The following is a 19,438-nucleotide window of genomic DNA, read 5'->3' on the forward strand; positions in this document are numbered from 1 at the left end:
TGGGGCCATTGGGGGGCGGGGATGCGACCGCACCCCGTGCGTTATTTGCTATGGCCAGCACAGAAGAACACTGAAGTGCAGCCTGTGATGGCATGTAATGAAAGAAGGGTTTCCAGTTGACGAATTGAGTTTTCACACGGTCACGAATCGCGTGAAGAGGAAGATACTTCGGCTTCTTTGATATCCCAGCTCTTATCCACAACTGGTTGCAGCTCATCTTGTCGAAGTGAGGAATTAAAAGGAATAGAAGATCCGTTTCTTGACATGCGATGACAAGGAATTCTGCATCTGAGAAGTACACAATGTAGAGTCATTCGAGTGTTCCCCTCTTCGTGGAAACGTTTAAGCTTTCTGATGTGGATGTTTGGAAGGAAACACTTGACTGTATTTTCCTCCTTGAAACCTACACCAAACATGCTGACAAGGACTTAGGCAGAGGTACTGAGCCATCTTCAATAAGTCTTCGAATGGTGCGTGACCTCTTGACGGCGGAATTCTAGTTGCGCACTTCGATTGATGTTTCCCAGTATCTGTCGAATGTTACATCAATACGATCGAGGTCCTTTCGAGAAACAAAAACAGCTGTCACAGGTTAATGAAAGTTAATTTGTTATACTCTGAAGGTTTCCCCAGCGCCATGACTAATGCTTGTCGTTGACTGGAATGAACCGAGGACGTTCAATGCCACTTGACAACATCTCCATCATCACGGACTTATTTCCACTCGGCGCAGCTGATTATTGGTGTCTGCGATTGCAAGTGGAATAGAAACTACTTCGTGGCTGTGCATTCGAGACAAATTTACTCTTTCACCGGCCTCGCGTGCTGTAATGATGCGTTGAAGACTGCCTCTGTCAGCTTTGAAGCAGGCAGACGTCTCACTCTCTTTCTTTTCGGCTTCATAAATGGAGGAAAATGTGAGAGCTTTGTTTTTGAGTAGAGAGTCCCTGAGTTTCTGATGATGTTAACTTTATCTTGGTACCATAAGCCTTTTCTATACAAAGGTAACCAGTTGCTCTTGCCGAAGGCTGTTTGCCTTAAGAACGGTGCCTACTATTATTATTGCGCATACGTTCTGCGCATCTCGAGATACTCGAGTTTCCTATCGGTGATGCTCACTAATACAGGGATATTTTTGCACGGTTTAAAACTATCCGGAGAAAGTAGATCTTAGTAAGTAGTCTTGGTAGCTTTGTATTTTAAGGCTTTTTACAAATATTATTCATGAATTATCTTGGAAAAATGCGTGGATACCCCCCGATTTTCGACACTTGTCAAGATCTACATTTCCTGTATAATCATAAACCGGGGCAAATATACCTTTGAATTAGTAGGCACCGTCCTTAAGTAAGGAGTCTTCTATGATGCCACGTCTTTGGTAACCATGCTCTGCAACCTTCCAGTAGCTCGATCACTTTCCTTTCGTTGCCATCACCCCTCACTTTCCTTGACGGGTTAGACTGATCATCCGCTTAAACATGGTACATCTTCGTTGATAATGCAGTAACGTGCGCCAGGAGGTTATTTTGAGAGAGCCCATCTACAAGAAGCTGCTATTGTCCATGTAAGGTCAACTATCCCTCTGCCTTTCTTCCCGGTACCATTGAGCCACTCTTGACCTCGATCGGGATCGATCTGATAAAATCGTCGCGACGAGCCTTTCACGACCCAGTCTCTTCTGGAAGCTGCAAGGATGGCGCGGTAATGAGAGAATTCGCCTCCCACCAATGTGGCCCGGGTTCGATTTCCAGACTTGGCATCACATGTTCGTTAATTGAGTTTGTTGGTTCTGTATTCTACTCCAATAGGTTTTTCTCAGGGTACTCTAGTTTTCCCCTCTCAAAACCCAACAGTTGATTTTATTTGCGTTAATTTGTTGATTTCAGTACTAGTGTCCCCAATTCGTGCTTCACTACCAGAAGACTAGACAATTAAAGTTCCTTTCCTTTCCTCCCTGCTTCATTTTCACAAGGTACGCAGCACCCCATTGTGCGAAATCAAGGATTGGTTTGATCACAACGATGGAAAAACGGCAGCATGTAAGTTGTGCAAAGCACAGAGATGTAGGTCCTATATTCCATTCCTTTGAGTTTTGATAAACAACAGAAGGACACTGGTCATTTCCATGTTTTGCCACTGTCATTGAAGCTTGTCCAGCCAGACTTTGGTTCTTCGTTTGTCGTTTAAGAAAAAATGCCGTGTCAGTTGCTTCTTCTACCTTTAACCATTCCTCCTTCATATCTTCATTGAACTGCGCTTCTGCGGTACCTTCTCTGATATATGCAGGTAAGATAGCGTTCATTTCACCTAGGACGTTCAGAGTTGCACTTTTAGGCGGCGTAATGTTTTGCAATATGCCAACCGATTCTGGGCCTCTTTGCCAGGCAGCATACTGCGTTGCGTGAAATGTGTTTTGCCCGACAAGTGTTCCCTCGTTAATATCTATGTTGTCAGCGGTGAAATGAATAACCCGTCCTTCACATAGATTTGAAGGGATCACGGCTCCGTTCTCTGCGTTCATTATTGAAAGCATGTGTTTATCAAGGGCAGTATTGACTCGACGCATGCAGTCACAAAAATTACGTGTCTTTGCGATTGGGCCAAGGGCAGTGACCTAACCATTAACGCTTTCGTTTTCCTGTTAATTCTTGAAGTTGAATGTGTACCTTTGAAAGGTTTCTTTCAGTTCTCCGATAGTGAATTCGGCGAACGTTTGTATTATTTTCACGAGGTCAGTTCTATCTTCTGGACTGTCCAATTAAAAGCCCTTTATAAATATTTAACGTATTGACGCCGATACAGTGGAGAAACAATGCGGCCTTGTATGCCGGCGGTTACGTCTCGAGTTGACCAATGACCATGTATTTATTTCACATTTGTTTCCATACTTTCCAGTTCTCTCAGACGTTCCCAGTCGTTATTAGTTTGCTAGGCGGCATATTCCCGGCATCGCACTGAAGACGGGTGTTGCACAAGCCCTTGTTGTTCATATAGCTATTGTAGCAAGATTGTGATCCAATTGGTGATGGTGTAGGCGCCGGTTCAGTCTCAGACATCGCTACAGGATTTTTTGAGCTGTAGTTAATTTAAGCGACTCTGTAAGTGATGTACGAAGGCTTCGTTGTCCTACTGGTACTTAATTCGCTGCCACCATGTTTCAAACTCTGCTTTTATTAGCCGCATATAACTTTAACATATAACCCAGAACAAGACGCACCCATGTAACTCGATTCTAGTCTAGTTAGTCATCCATAATAATCACGTGCATATTGTAACACAAACTCTCTGGAACACAGACGATAGCATCTTCCTTGCAGACATCCAAGCCCTAATGTGTGCCGCTTCAACGCCAGATGCACCATCGAGAGAAAATCATCTCGTTCATCAGGTTGATAGACGAGGATAGACTCTGCTGAATTTGTTTATTCAAAACTTGTGAGTCAAGGAACTAACACCGTTTGCCTCTCAGCAATCGCTTAGTCACGAAGCAGAACAAAATCATGAACTTCTTTAACATGCGGTGCGATGTTTTCCTTGAATGTGGTCATATGACTTCTCAGTGAGGGAGGAACGTCAATGTTTTTCTCAGCAACAAGGGTACAGCGTAGCCACACCTCCTTATGCTCCAAAATACGACCTTGTTCTGCAGACGTTTTTAACTTATCGATAAGCCACAACACCAATGTGCCACTTTCAGCTTTTGCTATGCTTTTTGATCGAGATACATTTCTCAGAAATTTCTTTTGGCAATTAGGATGGTATTTGCCGTCACCTGCGATAAGGACATTCAAACCAGCCGCCCACAAGGAAGGTCGTGGTTACACATTGCTCTCTCAAGTATCTGCTTAATCACTTTGAAAGTTGTTAGTGAGCACAGTGTTTGCTTTTAGGTGTTTCCCCGTCTTGACAAAACCTGCAAGTTCCCAGTCGGTACAGGGTGTTTTGCAACGCAGCGCTGAACTTGCAGTCAATACTGAGGGAGAAAGCTTATTTGAAGAATCAAAGGATTTTCTTAATCTACTTTATGATCTTACCTTTAACAGTATACTTTGCGTAGCAGCTACAACTTGTGCCAGTGTAATTCCTGAGCTTCGTTTCTCTCAATAGCATTTACCAACCTGTCGGTTGTGTTAGGGGTGCCTCTTAATTTTCGTTGTTCTTCAGATGATTCCTTCAATGAACTCAAGCCCTCAGCATGCTGTGTTGAGATGAACAGGATATCTTTCTTTGACTCCTGACATATAATACATTCACTGTAGGATAGAGTAGGGGCAGATCTCAGTTTTAAACTCGTCCGTTCTTCCATTAGTCTTGACCGTGTAGTCTGTTAACAAAATCTGCCATGGAGTTCGTCCAGACAACTAGCTCGAGTATTAGCAGCCAGGTTGCCTGTGTACAGCCGCCCACTCTCCGCAAAAAAAATCGGCAAGTACCGTTAGTAAGCGTGTTCCGGATAAATTTTGGGCAGCGTAGATCACTTAATAATGTTATTATTAAGTGATCTACGCTGACCAAAATTTGCGTGGCTCATATTTCTTTGGAGCTCAGTAAATTCTCAAAATGGTGGTCAATGAGGTAGATTTCAAACGTGCATTGAAGAGCGTCTTCGATAGTTTTAACATACTTTGACTTCATAGGACAGAAGCACTCTTTAAAGGAAAGGATGCATTTGCACGTCTTCCAACCGGGTACGGCTCTGATCTTCAGAGCAGCACAGATCGTTGCCGATGAGCTGTTATTTTCCTCGATATGTCCACATCTCAAGTCTTCCAGGGCAACACGCTTTGTAGATTGTTCTTGAGAATGGCTAGGCTGGTCCGAACAAGGCGTTGGGATTACATTGACTGGTTAGGGATAGCGGGAGACGTTTTCGAATGGACAATCTTTTGAATTCACCTCGTGAAGATTTGTCAGGAGAGCTTTCGTTTCTTTAGCGCTGACAACAATTCCTACAAATGTACTCAGAATCGGTTTCCACTTTTCACTCCATAGATAACAATTCCGCTCTTGCCTTAAAAGAAAAACCTCTATGACCATCAAAAAGATTTTATTCGTATTTTTTACCGTGCGCAAAGTACTCACGAACACACGAACTTATCGTAAAATCTCTCACGGTGGTTCTCACGGTGTTGATGTGGAGGAATAAAAATAAAAGCCAATCAAAACTCGTTGTTTCAATGATGTAATGATCGATGGGTAATAACCAATCAAATCATTTTCCATACATTCCAGGAAAAATCACGTGCGGGTATTGAACACGATTATCAACGGTAAATCACAGACGCTCCTTTCCGATCTTTTTTTGCGGAGAGTGGGCTGCTGTACACAGCTACAGCCAGGCAACTTTCCCTGTCTGACTGGGCTTCTAGTGAAGGAAATGTAATTTGACAGCAAACCCTTTTAATTAAAAATTGAGAGTTTTGAATGAAAATGTGTTCAATTCCCTATCAAATTTTTCTGACTTCCTTCTTTACTGCCTTATCTTTTTTATTCAAACTCGACTCGATTGCGAGGACAACATTCCAACACGAATCGCTAAACTGCGTTCCTTATCAGAGCCAAGGGTTACTTAGTGTAATTAAAGTATGTAAAGGGTTTTTCTTTTATCGTGGCAAAAAAGGGTTTGTTTCTCCTCACATTAGATTACAACTCTGGAAATTGAAAAAACAAAGCTAATTTGTTTAAAGCTTTTAAAGAAAATTTTAAAAAACATACATATCTAAACTCAGGCTGTTTCTCTTTCCCGTTATCATGGGGACATGTTTAACTTAGTGGATAGACTCCATATAAATAAGATCTCGAGGCTAAAATACTTTCGATATGAAGTGTCTACTGAATTAAGGTATCCACCGATAGCATTTTTTAGGATCGAATAATTATAGTTAGCTAATTTGGGAAAATGTTTCGATTCAAAACTGGCTTTAACAAAGCGGAAAACAGCTTTTCCTCGTTTCCATGCTAGGGTTGGGTACGTATCTTGAAAGCCGGATTTTTCGCTTGAAACTCCAAGTCAAGCTTGGTAAATACTATTTTCATTTTCAGCACGTACGTTTCATCTCAGAAAAGCATGTTTACCAACTTTTTCTCGAGTTTGCCGACAGAAGTTTAAATAGCAGGCTTACTACAAATTTCTCCCAGTCTAAAGTGTTAACAAAACTCCAGTTGATTTAAAATAATCAAACTTGGCTTCAATAAAGTAATCAAAAGTGTTGCAGCCTGAATAGGCCAACGTTATTAGCAGTAATCTAAACCTGTCTTCAAATAATCAAAGCCAACAAATTCGAAAACACCAAAGACTGCACAATGACTGATTCAACTCTATTTGATAAACTAGACCTGCTTAGTTTAAAATGTTTGCTGAAGACAGGTTCTTATGTAGAGAGGGTCTACATGGAAAAATCCTCCACTTTCTCGAGATCTAGGTTCTCGTATTTTTTGCTGTGGGCTTAAAGTAAGTTAATTTAAATTTCTCACAACGTTACACTCTGATTTCATCCATTGATATTTGAATATTTTAATACTTAAGGGACTTTAGCTTGCATGGCGACTTGAAAAACGGTGACTGGCGTGAATACAGCAACTCCACACAACAAGGTACGAAAGAAGATTTATTCTGCCCCGAAGGTAATGGAATTGACTTAATTCTCGCTCTCCGCAAGTAACCCAAGCTCACGTCGACAGCACGTCATTAATCGCTTTCCCATCAGATCATTGTCTTGATTGGACTCAGACTATTGCTCGATATCTGATCAACCATTTTAGAAACCTAGCTTCCTTTTAGGTTCGAGTCAACCGTATTTCTGGCAAGAATCTGTCTTTTCAGATGCAAACAGACAAAGAAAACAAGTTCTTGAGCTAATAGCAACGTGAGTGTAAACTAATTACACTGTGACTGCAGTGAACAAGGAACCCATCCTCGGGCTCTCAACTTGTTTCAACTTGTCCCGAACCTTGCTTGTCCCTCTGCAAATGTTTAATTACTCTTTTTTTCGAAAAACCCGGCAGTATCTTTACTCCTTCTTTTGCGTTGTTTTGCGCTGAGATAAGATTTTTGCGGCATTAACGATTTCAGTCATTTAGTTTTAAATATGCTTTTTTTAAATAAATGTGGTAGTGTGGCTTGTACAGTTTGACTTTAAATCGGAATGACTTTGAAAAAAGCTGGACAAGAAGATTGTGTTCTCCTTTTTGGTTAAGTTTTGGTAATATGCTCCATATATTTTAGGGAGGATCCCACTTCTGTGTTGAATTCGATATTTACTTTCATTGCAATGAATTAAAACAGAAGAAGATGCTGGTATATAAACGTTTCGTATTAAAAAATTAAATTCACTGCAACATATTGGATAGAGGTAGAATAAATGAATACGCAATTCTATTCTTCGTAGGTAGCGTATCCCACCGAAATCGAAAACAGGCGAAACAGCAACTGACTTCAGTTTGTATTAAGGTAATTCCTTAGTATTGCATTGCGCTTCCCTACTGCGCATGATTTTCGCGTCATTAGCGCGCGCACATAAGCACGTGCGAACACGAAACGTAAGAGATTTCGCTCAAATTAAACCCGATAGCGAAATAAATGCTCCTTTTCTCTCAAACGATCATGGTGAGCCCCGATTTTTGTTTCAGGTATTTGCGAAGAACCGTCTAATAAAGAACATATTTGCAGAAGAAAAAAAGTTTGACAGTAGAACATGAATTTTTTTTGGAAAACAGTTCCGTACTGGGTGTATTTTACCCAAGGCGAGGACTTCAAGCTAACCACGGAACTGTCCCAAAAAGTGCACTATTTCCCCAACCAGGAAATCAAAGTCGGCGTAAATGAAGCATTACTGCTTATGTAAATAAAAGAAGCTTTGAAGTAATCAAGACTTAATTCTGTATGAAGGTGATTCGAATTTTTAACGCGAAAACAGTAAAAATACCCCATTTTAAGAGCCTGCTGACGCGTAAACAAGCACGGTGACCCCATTTTTTTATTGAATTTTTTTAATGTTCATATCATGAATGTAAATGATGCAAAGTTTCCAAAAGAGTTTGATAGTAGAACAATTTCAAGGGAATTACCTTAAAGAGTCAGGAACATGCACAAATCTGTTATTTCACTTTCAATTATCGAAAGGTGTTTTATTCTTTGCGTCAAGAAGATATAATTTTGCTGAATATCTGCTACTGTATTTGGTTTCGACAACGAGACAAGCCGCAGTGACTCACTTTAATTCCAAGTCACAACGAAGTAAGCATGAGAACTCCCGACCGATGGCTCAAACATCATTCACTTACGAATAGGAAAATTTTTAAGAATATTGCGTGTGTGTTGAATCCACCGGTACACCACAAACTTGTGCCAACGCGGAAGTGGAAGAGTTTTATTAGCTAATTTATTAAGATTAATTTTAATGTAAGACTGCATGAGAACAACGTTAACATCACATGAATTTCGTAACTTTGATGGTGATATTAACGGTCTTGCAGGTTGTTCTTTCCAACTAAAAGACCTGAAGGCTAACTCTATTTTTTATTAACAGCCTTACCATTGCGCTGTCTTCTAGACCGCTCGAAAACGAAGATACGCATAAAGTGAATGGGCAATTTAAATTTTATTAATGAAACTATTGAGTCCTCTTCGAGCAATACTTTATCAAGTCAATTTTAATTTCAGTCTTCAGAACGCTAAGTATATTTTTCCACCACTCAAGCTAACAATGCATAGTCATTCAGGATCTCGATCACATGCTCTTGTCTGTTTCAGATATGTTTCATTCGAAAGTTTCAAACATTAAGTCTGCCTGAGCTAAATAACGCCAGTTGCTTTTATTTTAGCCGGTCTGAAAGCGCATGGGTCGGATTCACCTGGGAAACAACATCTTGCTTTCGGAATAGCTCGCTGTTTACTAGAAGCCCATTTAGAAAAAGAACATTAAAAAAAAAAATCAATTGCGTGAAGCAAGACGTTTTTCCTCTCTCAGTGGCTAACTCAACTGACCATTACTAATTAAAACCATCTTGGAGCTGTTTTCCAATGAAGAGCTAACAAAAGGAGGAATTGGTGTCGTGAAGTCAAGTTGCTTTACCTGTTAGCAATCAAAACAAAACGTAATCCAGAACTGCAATATCATTGGTTAATTCTATAGCCCATAGAAATGCTTCGTACCAGTGTGTTGGTACTAACAATTTAGTACATAAGGTGGCTCAAACCAGTTGCAACACTTGAAAGAAATGTTCTTATAGAAGGATTGACAATACAACACTTTATCACTTAACAGGAATATTATGGTACCATATCAAACACTAATTATTGCTGAAAGAGATTTAGTCATTTTTGTGACGTACAAAATTACCGTGGCAATGGGAAGGCCTTGCAAAAACCCCCCATATTTTGGCTTTAGCTGCTCATTACTCAAAAATAAAGTCAATAACCCCCATTTTCTATTTCTGAAATGTAATTAGCATGCCAGAATGAAACTATCTGCAAAGTTTAAAAAAATTCTGTGGAGCGGATTCAGAATCACCTTAATTAACAGAAAATTTAAGGTTGTTCCCAATCCGTTCCACTGATTTTTTTTAACTTTGTAGAGAGTTTCATCTTGGCCTGTTGATCTCTTTTGTGCAATAAAAAATAAGGTCACCGAGTTCGTTTTTCAGATGAGCAACTAAAGCCAAAATATAGGCTGTTTTTGCAAGGCTTTCCTGTTGCCGTGGCAACTTGAGTGTTACATCACAAAAATAACTGCATCTTGTTCAGCGGTAATTGATGTTTTTTAATGGTACCATAAACATTGCTGTTACGTGATAAAATGTTGTAGTGTCAATCCTGATAATTACGAGGTCTCTTCAAAGTGTTGAAACTGGTTTGAGCCACCTTAAGAACTTGTCCTGAACGCCATTGACCCGAAACTTGACAACTAGAGGAGCATAAAATATCTTGTGAATTCCAAAAGCAAATCATATGTTTTCAACATCATCAAAGTTATAAAGCTGTTAGTAGGTAATAACTGAGGTATTAATGGCATTAATTTTTCCTTTGCATTTAGTGTTGCTTCCGAGGCCTATTATTGTTTCAGAAATACGCAAGAACTGCCTCGTTTACGACGTAGATTATTTACGATTTGAGATCTTTCGTCAGACCCTGGTCAGACTAAATACCTGTTACAATTTTTTACAGGAGGAGATCTATTTTATTTCATGAGCGAAAAGTAAGCGCTTTCATCGCAAAGTAAACTCCAGATGTTTTCATTGATTACCGGCCGTCAAATTGGTGGACCACATGGCTTCTCCATATACAAAACTCTAAAAAGCTGCGTGAAACGTTTCGACAAATAACTCAGCAACGATGTACCGCTCAGATATGAGAATTGGAGAGGTGGTTTAAAGATTTGTTTCCTACAACATTCCAAGTTCTTGGCTCTTTTCATTGAACTATTTCGAATTAATTTTTTTGTTGCGTGAAAGAGTAAACTATCTATAGTCAGAGCAGGCTCTAATCCCTGTTGACAAGATTATACCGCGCATCTTAATTCCTCCATTTGCGCATAACCACAATTCCTTGCGCCTTTGACCACAATCCTTTGCGTTTCTAATAACAATGTGTTCTTCTCTCGATTAGAGAGCTACCTCGTTCGCTCACTTTGGTTCACTTACTGCGGCAGTAATAATTAATACGTATAACATTCCCAGGTTGAGGGATGACGAAACATTGCATGATCACACCGCTGACCACAACAATGTGTGCACTGATGCTTCTTGTGCTCGCTCTGTGTTCTGAGAATGGAAAGAGCAGTAGCAACAACAAGGTGAGTGAAGTTAACACCCCCTTGTCAACAAAATCGAGGGATGCGTTTGTTTTTTGCATTCTTCCATACGGTCCCGAATGGTGGGATAGGCTACATGCTGATTCTCCGTGACAAAGGAGGAAATCCTCGGAGCAGTTTACAGAACTAGCACAAACTCAACTCACTTATGGCAACAATACGACACCCTGCTCCTCTCGAGATCACATGGCGTATTTCCAGTGGGTCACCCAGCCAGGTATTAACCCAACCCAACAGAACTTAACTTTGGTGATCACAACTGTGTTATCTTTTATGTCTTGTCAGTATAAACCCTTAGAAAGCTGTCAGTTTTCCGAAAAAGCAATTACAGTAACTTTATTAATTCCTTTTCTTTCTGAGAAATTTGCCATCAATCCGGAAATCATTCTGATACTCAACCCCTCATCAGTTGCTGGAATTATAATCGCACTGTTCGCGAAAAAGGCATATAAGTCAAAGTTCCTCGGGTTGCTCCTAAATCTAAGTAATGTTTAAGAAACGAGCAGCAGTGTTTTATCGGGGTTTAAAAACACGAGGCGTAGCTGAATGTTTTTAGACCCGATAAAACACGTGCTGCGAGTTTTTTGAACGGCTTCAAAAACATTCCACAAAGAGCGTGTCCCTCTGGACTCAAAACAATGGTTCAAATTGTGAGAGGTGAATATTAGCATATAAGAAAAACAAGCTATGCCATATTAGTATTCTTTATATAAAGAATACTAACGAGGAGTGTTTTATAAGGCTATAAAGCTCATACACGTGACGTTTTATCGGTGTTTAGATAAGCTGTTAGGCTCATGAATTATTAATGAGCTTTTGAAAACTTTTGAAAACGCTGATCAAGAGGGAGGTTGCGTTTTAAATAACGGAGAGCATTGTGTATCGACGGTACTATGATGGAGAAGCATTGCGTAAGGATTTAGAGCTTGACCTACACGGTAAATGGATGAGAAAATAAAAGTGAAAGCAAGGAAACTAATCCCTCCTAACTGCCTCCATTTAGAGCGCTACTCAACAGATATCACCGTATGGATCTTGTGCTCAAGCTGCATGTTTCTGCGCACCAGGTATCCCAGGCATCCCAGGAAGCCCTGGTCCCGCGGGATCAGTAGGAGCTGCGGGATCACCCGGCAATCATGGACCAGAAGGACCTATGGGCCCTCGAGGGAGCAGAGGCGAAGAAGGTGCTCGAGGAAGTCCAGGCCTCCCAGGACCTCAGGGGCCTCTGGGAGCACCTGGTAAAGCAGGCCCACCCGGCAGCAAAGGTGAAGCAGGAAGTCAAGGTCCTCCTGGTCTCCCAGGTCCAAAAGGAGCTGAATGGTCTTTCGTGCGTAATTGGAAGCAGTGCGTTTTTAAGAACCTGGATGATGACAGGGATAATGGCTTGATAAAGGTAAATAGTCAAGGAATTGTGTGTTATCCTAAAAAGGCTTCACTGAAACTGGGCCAAGAGTATAAATTTCGTTTGCCTGACGATGTGGTCACTTGTGTTGTAGATCGCAACGTTTGGAACTTAATCAGGCAATCAGATCCACTTGTTTGATTTATTCACGGCTGTTTCTCTCCCAAAGGACTTCATTAGTTAAAAACAAGCCAAACTGACCTGGTCTGGATCATTAGGGAACTTAAGATCCTCGGCGGCGACGGTCTATGAAAACGTCGCCTCAAAATATAACTGTGCTCTATCATAAGCCTTTCGCGATTATTCAGTCTCGTTCACGTGCTGCAATGTGCGTGAAGTATCTAAAAAAGAAATTGGTAAGAGCGGTATCAGAGTGAAAATAGAAAATAAAAGATTCTCTGTTGTATGCTTATGTTGTCATCAAAACCTCAAATTTGGTGATTTCACCTCGTCGTTAAGTAGAGGACCGCAAACATATTTGCTAAAATCCGTGCTACGCGTGCTGCGCGTGCAGCACGATTATTTACGCTCTTTTAACCAATGATATTATTGTTTTGTGGCGTATTGTTTTGTGGTCGTAGCCGTCGTCGTTTCTTAAGCTCCCTGTTATCATTAGTTTTGTGTTGAGCTTATAGTTTCCTGAATTACAGCATAATACACCTTATTCATAAATGGCGGCCAATTTATAATTCTTTTGTCGAAGTGCAAATTAGCCTACCAAGCCTCGATACCATACAGTGAATTGAAAAGAATTCTTGCTCTAAAATGAGGCTTGGTAGGCTAATTTGCACGTGGACAAAAGAATTATAAATGTGACCGCCATTTATGAATAAGGTCTATTGTTTTTGCTTTCTTGTCAATTTTCACAGGAATGTGTTTTCAACAAGACCTCTGGCAATACTGGGCTCCGAGTCTTCTGGAATGGAAACCTTCGAATCTATAACTGCCATCAGTGCTGCAAACGATGGTATTTTACTTTCAACGGCGCAGAGTGCTCAACTCCAGCAGCCATTGATGGAATCGTGTACATGGTGCACGGAACTGGAGGCAAGAAGAATTTGCACCGTGTGCGGCAAATAGAGGGAGTCTGTGAAAAAGTCGATCAGGGCATTGTGCGAGTGGGATTCTGGGTTGGAAATTGCGCTGGGTATGGAAACGCTGATGCGCAAACCGGCTGGAATTCAGTATCCCGTATTTACGTGGAAGAAGTACCTCCCTCACAGGCTTAAAACAACACTTTCTTTAATAATTTTGTACTCAGTGATGGGTAGCAGGTGACCGAGAAATTTCTTTTTAACAAACAAAGTCAGGCGCAATTTGTCATAATCAAAGTAGTCCTTGTCCAGACGTAAATTATAAAACGCGGTGAAGGGTCAAACGCCAAATTCATTTCACAATAGCAATGTGAAAAAAGTCATGATGTGCAAATAAAGGGAGAGCAACGATAAGAAAAAATTTAACGTGTAGCGTGTATTTCTTGCAGTGAAGGAATTCCTGGATATGGGCCTTGCATTGGGTGAAGGCGGATCTTTGTTTCTTGCTCTTTTACAGCCCGTCCCGTTTCTTTAAGCCTCCGCACTGTTTTCCTACACTTGTTTCATTTTTCTTAATGTGAGCTTTTATTTCCAAACAAGATGTGATCATTATCGTGATGTAATAAATTACCTTGGTAACGGGAAAGGGCAGCAAAAACACCCTATATTTTGGATTTAGTGGCTCATATCACAAAAACGAACTCGGTGACCCCCTTTTTTTATTGCTGAAAAGTAAATTGAAGGCCACGATGAAACTTTCAACAAAGTTTTTGAAATTGTGTCCAGGGGATTCAGAGCTACCTTTAAAGAAATCACAGAATTAAGGTGGCTCTGAATCCGCTAGACAGAATTCTTTTAAAACTTTGCTGAACGTTTCATCGTTGCCTTCTAATTACTTTTCAGAAATAAAAAGGAGGATAACCGAGTTCGTTTTTGAGATATAAGCAACTAAAGACATAATAAAGGGTGTATTTACAGGGCTTGCCCGTTGCCATGGTGACATATTACGTCACAATAATGACTGTGTCTTGCTCAGCAATAATTCGTGTTTCATTTGGTACCACAAAGTTGCTAATACATGATGCAACGTTGTGGTGCCGGTCCTTCTAATAAGAGCGTCACTTGGAAGCATTGAAACTTGTTTGAGCAACCTTATGCGCGAATTGCTTTTGCACAAAAGACGAAATGGACCAAGTTAAAACTCAAGACTACTGAAAATTAATTATTTACGCAGGAGGGTGCCGCAGCAACTGCATGACCACGTTTTCCCCCGGTTTTAGTTCGTGGGATACCGGACTTAAACCGAAGTTTTTTGCCGACGATTTTTGATCGCTTCCTCACAAAATCGTTGATAATCCAAGAGACTGTTAATTCAAATCCCTTTTTTGAGAGGACGATCATTCCTCAAACTTTGGAAAGAAAAGTTGTTCTTGTTTACTTTTAATATTCTTTTTACTCCAAAATTTTCTTTGACATGACGTGTTTTCCTCAATTACAATTGCAAGTTGCCGTTATTGTTTAGCGAAGAGGCATGCGAGCGTGCAGGGAAGATATATACCGACAATATAAGACATTCGAAGCGGCTATCTAAAATCGAAACAGAGATTTGATTCTCACTGCCTCGATCCGACATAGAAAAAAGAGAAAGGAAAGGAACTTTATTTAAGTTTTTAGTCATCTAGCGCGGAGCACTAATTATTGGGGACGCTGTAAGCTGAATGAATACAAGAGTATATCCGAGTTTGCAACTTGATTGCAGGTTGCCAACGAGTTGCACTTACAAGACCCCTGTTATGGAAAAAGAATTTCTAAAAAGATATTAATTTTTATTAGGTAGAATAAATTGATCTTTTCGAATGAATTTCGAAGCTGAAAGGTGCTAGCTGACCTTTTTGAGAGCCAGAAGTTGAAAAAATTCCCCCATAACGCTATTAATAGAAAGGAATCTCTCCGCAATTTTTGTTCTGAAATCTACAGATTTGGCTGAACTTAAAATCCAAAATTTTAATACCACTGGACTCTCCCAAACAGATATTTAATCGAAGCGTCTTATCGGGTGCCACCGTTATTTGATCTTTTCGTTGCTGCACTAACATTTAAGTTGCCTTTTCTCACTGAATACAAAGTTGCTCTTCTATCTCTTGTACCCGGTTGTTCGAAAGCCGATAAACGCTAATCCCAGATTAAAAATTAACCAAGGAGCTTATTTCTCTACTCCCAAACGTTGTTCAATTTATCATAATTATAATACTTTATTTCAAATTAACAGTAAAAAAGAAATTTACAGTAAAATTGGAAATAGGAAGACCTTGAGGTTATCCCTATAATGGTCTCCCGCACCATCGAGTTTTTCACGTATGTAAAAATAAATTTCTATGTATAAAATTTCTGCTTATAAAATTTTAAAATATTAAAATTAGTTAAAAATAGTTAAGCATGCTCGTGCGTCCTTAGGATTTGCATTGTCTTAAAAATAAATAAATATTCATAAGTGTTTTCATGGTTAGGTTAATTATAAGTTGTTCCAAGGCTTTATCATGCTTACGAAAAGGAATACTTAAAGCAATTCACCCTAGCTGATTTCGTTTGGATCTTGTATTGATGGTTGACTCTAATTGTTTTACTCCCGCATGGCTCAAAATAATCATTAAGATCTAAGCGATTTTAATTAGGCCGAATACAATCTTGTAGCATTCAATCAATGACAAATACTCACTTCAATGTTCTAAAGAGTTCCAATTTAACATTTTATAACGCTCTTCTTAAGGCATCTCGTGAGGTTTTTGTCCTAAGGCAATTCGTGATGCTCTACGTTGAATTTTTCCGATAGATGAAATGTCTTTTACTAAACATGGAGCCTATACCGGACATGCATATTCTAAAATTGGTCTTAATAATGACTTATATAGCATAGATAAAATTACAATGTTATTGCGGTCAACTGTGCGTTTTAGCAAGCCTAATACTCTATTTGCTTTGTTTACCGTTAGATCTACATGATACGACCACATTAATTAGGTCACTTGAACACCCAGATCCTTATACAAATTTACAGATTTTAATAGCGTGTTAGATAAGTAATATGAGTGTTCGGTTTTGTCCTTCTCGTGCGTTACTCTCATTACTTCGCATTTCTTTGTGTTAAATTTGACTTGCCAGACCTTTGCCCATCTGTCCAAAGAATCCAAATCCGACTGTAAGATAGTAATATCGTATGGGTTGGTTAGTTCCCGGTAAATCTTTGTGTCGTCAGCGAATAACTTTATAGTCGATTTAACAACTTCTGGTATATCGTTGACGTAGATCAGAAATAAGATAGGCCCTACAATGGTGCCTTGCAATTGTGGAACTCCTGATGTGACTGGAGACCAATCAGAATGGATGCCGGGTATTACGACTCTTCGTTTTCTGTTTGTTTTTCTGTTTTCAATGCTGACATTTGACAAAATTTTACATCATGGAGAAGCTATGATGGAGAAGCATTGCGTAAGGATTTAGAGCTTGACCTACACGGTAAATGGATGAGAAAATAAAAGTGAAAGCAAGGAAACTAATCCCTCCTAACTGCCTCCATTTAGAGCGCTACTCAACAGATATCACCGTATGGATCTTGTGCTCAAGCTGCATGTTTCTGCGCACCAGGTATCCCAGGCATCCCAGGAAGCCCTGGTCCCGCGGGATCAGTAGGAGCTGCGGGATCACCCGGCAATCATGGACCAGAAGGACCTATGGGCCCTCGAGGGAGCAGAGGCGAAGAAGGTGCTCGAGGAAGTCCAGGCCTCCCAGGACCTCAGGGGCCTCTGGGAGCACCTGGTAAAGCAGGCCCACCCGGCAGCAAAGGTGAAGCAGGAAGTCAAGGTCCTCCTGGTCTCCCAGGTCCAAAAGGAGCTGAATGGTCTTTCGTGCGTAATTGGAAGCAGTGCGTTTTTAAGAACCTGGATGATGACAGGGATAATGGCTTGATAAAGGTAAATAGTCAAGGAATTGTGTGTTATCCTAAAAAGGCTTCACTGAAACTGGGCCAAGAGTATAAATTTCGTTTGCCTGACGATGTGGTCACTTGTGTTGTAGATCGCAACGTTTGGAACTTAATCAGGCAATCAGATCCACTTGTTTGATTTATTCACGGCTGTTTCTCTCCCAAAGGACTTCATTAGTTAAAAACAAGCCAAACTGACCTGGTCTGGATCATTAGGGAACTTAAGATCCTCGGCGGCGACGGTCTATGAAAACGTCGCCTCAAAATATAACTGTGCTCTATCATAAGCCTTTCGCGATTATTCAGTCTCGTTCACGTGCTGCAATGTGCGTGAAGTATCTAAAAAAGAAATTGGTAAGAGCGGTATCAGAGTGAAAATAGAAAATAAAAGATTCTCTGTTGTATGCTTATGTTGTCATCAAAACCTCAAATTTGGTGATTTCACCTCGTCGTTAAGTAGAGGACCGCAAACATATTTGCTAAAATCCGTGCTACGCGTGCTGCGCGTGCAGCACGATTATTTACGCTCTTTTAACCAATGATATTATTGTTTTGTGGCGTATTGTTTTGTGGTCGTAGCCGTCGTCGTTTCTTAAGCTCCCTGTTATCATTAGTTTTGTGTTGAGCTTATAGTTTCCTGAATTACAGCATAATACACCTTATTCATAAATGGCGGCCAATTTATAATTCTTTTGTCGAAGTGCAAATTAGCCTACCAAGCCTCGATACCATACAGTGAATTGAAAAGAATTCTTGCTCTAAAATGAGGCTTGGTAGGCTAATTTGCACGTGGACAAAAGAATTATAAATGTGACCGCCATTTATGAATAAGGTCTATTGTTTTTGCTTTCTTGTCAATTTTCACAGGAATGTGTTTTCAACAAGACCTCTGGCAATACTGGGCTCCGAGTCTTCTGGAATGGAAACCTTCGAATCTATAACTGCCATCAGTGCTGCAAACGATGGTATTTTACTTTCAACGGCGCAGAGTGCTCAACTCCAGCAGCCATTGATGGAATCGTGTACATGGTGCACGGAACTGGAGGCAAGAAGAATTTGCACCGTGTGCGGCAAATAGAGGGAGTCTGTGAAAAAGTCGATCAGGGCATTGTGCGAGTGGGATTCTGGGTTGGAAATTGCGCTGGGTATGGAAACGCTGATGCGCAAACCGGCTGGAATTCAGTATCCCGTATTTACGTGGAAGAAGTACCTCCCTCACAGGCTTAAAACAACACTTTCTTTAATAATTTTGTACTCAGTGATGGGTAGCAGGTGACCGAGAAATTTCTTTTTAACAAACAAAGTCAGGCGCAATTTGTCATAATCAAAGTAGTCCTTGTCCAGACGTAAATTATAAAACGCGGTGAAGGGTCAAACGCCAAATTCATTTCACAATAGCAATGTGAAAAAAGTCATGATGTGCAAATAAAGGGAGAGCAACGATAAGAAAAAATTTAACGTGTAGCGTGTATTTCTTGCAGTGAAGGAATTCCTGGATATGGGCCTTGCATTGGGTGAAGGCGGATCTTTGTTTCTTGCTCTTTTACAGCCCGTCCCGTTTCTTTAAGCCTCCGCACTGTTTTCCTACACTTGTTTCATTTTTCTTAATGTGAGCTTTTATTTCCAAACAAGATGTGATCATTATCGTGATGTAATAAATTACCTTGGTAACGGGAAAGGGCAGCAAAAACACCCTATATTTTGGATTTAGTGGCTCATATCACAAAAACGAACTCGGTGACCCCCTTTTTTTATTGCTGAAAAGTAAATTGAAGGCCACGATGAAACTTTCAACAAAGTTTTTGAAATTGTGTCCAGGGGATTCAGAGCTACCTTTAAAGAAATCACAGAATTAAGGTGGCTCTGAATCCGCTAGACAGAATTCTTTTAAAACTTTGCTGAACGTTTCATCGTTGCCTTCTAATTACTTTTCAGAAATAAAAAGGAGGATAACCGAGTTCGTTTTTGAGATATAAGCAACTAAAGACATAATAAAGGGTGTATTTACAGGGCTTGCCCGTTGCCATGGTGACATATTACGTCACAATAATGACTGTGTCTTGCTCAGCAATAATTCGTGTTTCATTTGGTACCACAAAGTTGCTAATACATGATGCAACGTTGTGGTGCCGGTCCTTCTAATAAGAGCGTCACTTGGAAGCATTGAAACTTGTTTGAGCAACCTTAAGCGCGAATTGCTTTTGCACAAAAG

General features: G+C 40.3%; 1 protein-coding gene across 1 annotated transcript in view; it reads left to right on the forward strand.

The window, feature by feature from the left end:
• LOC138046588 (collagen alpha-1(IX) chain-like) overlaps positions 1–18,679 on the forward strand; it is a 30,778-nt gene extending 12,099 nt beyond the window's left edge. The window contains exons 5-9 of the mRNA XM_068893194.1: positions 10,684–10,793; positions 11,815–12,204; positions 13,083–13,436; positions 16,826–17,215; positions 18,094–18,679. Of these exons, the coding sequence (XP_068749295.1) occupies positions 10,684–10,793; positions 11,815–12,204; positions 13,083–13,436; positions 16,826–17,215; positions 18,094–18,453 (1,604 nt within the window). The 3' untranslated portion in view covers positions 18,454–18,679. The remainder of the gene's footprint in view (positions 1–10,683; positions 10,794–11,814; positions 12,205–13,082; positions 13,437–16,825; positions 17,216–18,093) is intronic.
• Positions 18,680–19,438: the final 759 nt, after the last annotated feature.

This window comes from Montipora capricornis, chromosome 4 (genome assembly GCF_036669925.1).
Source record: "Montipora capricornis isolate CH-2021 chromosome 4, ASM3666992v2, whole genome shotgun sequence".
In the NCBI taxonomy this organism is placed as follows: domain Eukaryota; kingdom Metazoa; phylum Cnidaria; class Anthozoa; order Scleractinia; family Acroporidae; genus Montipora; species Montipora capricornis.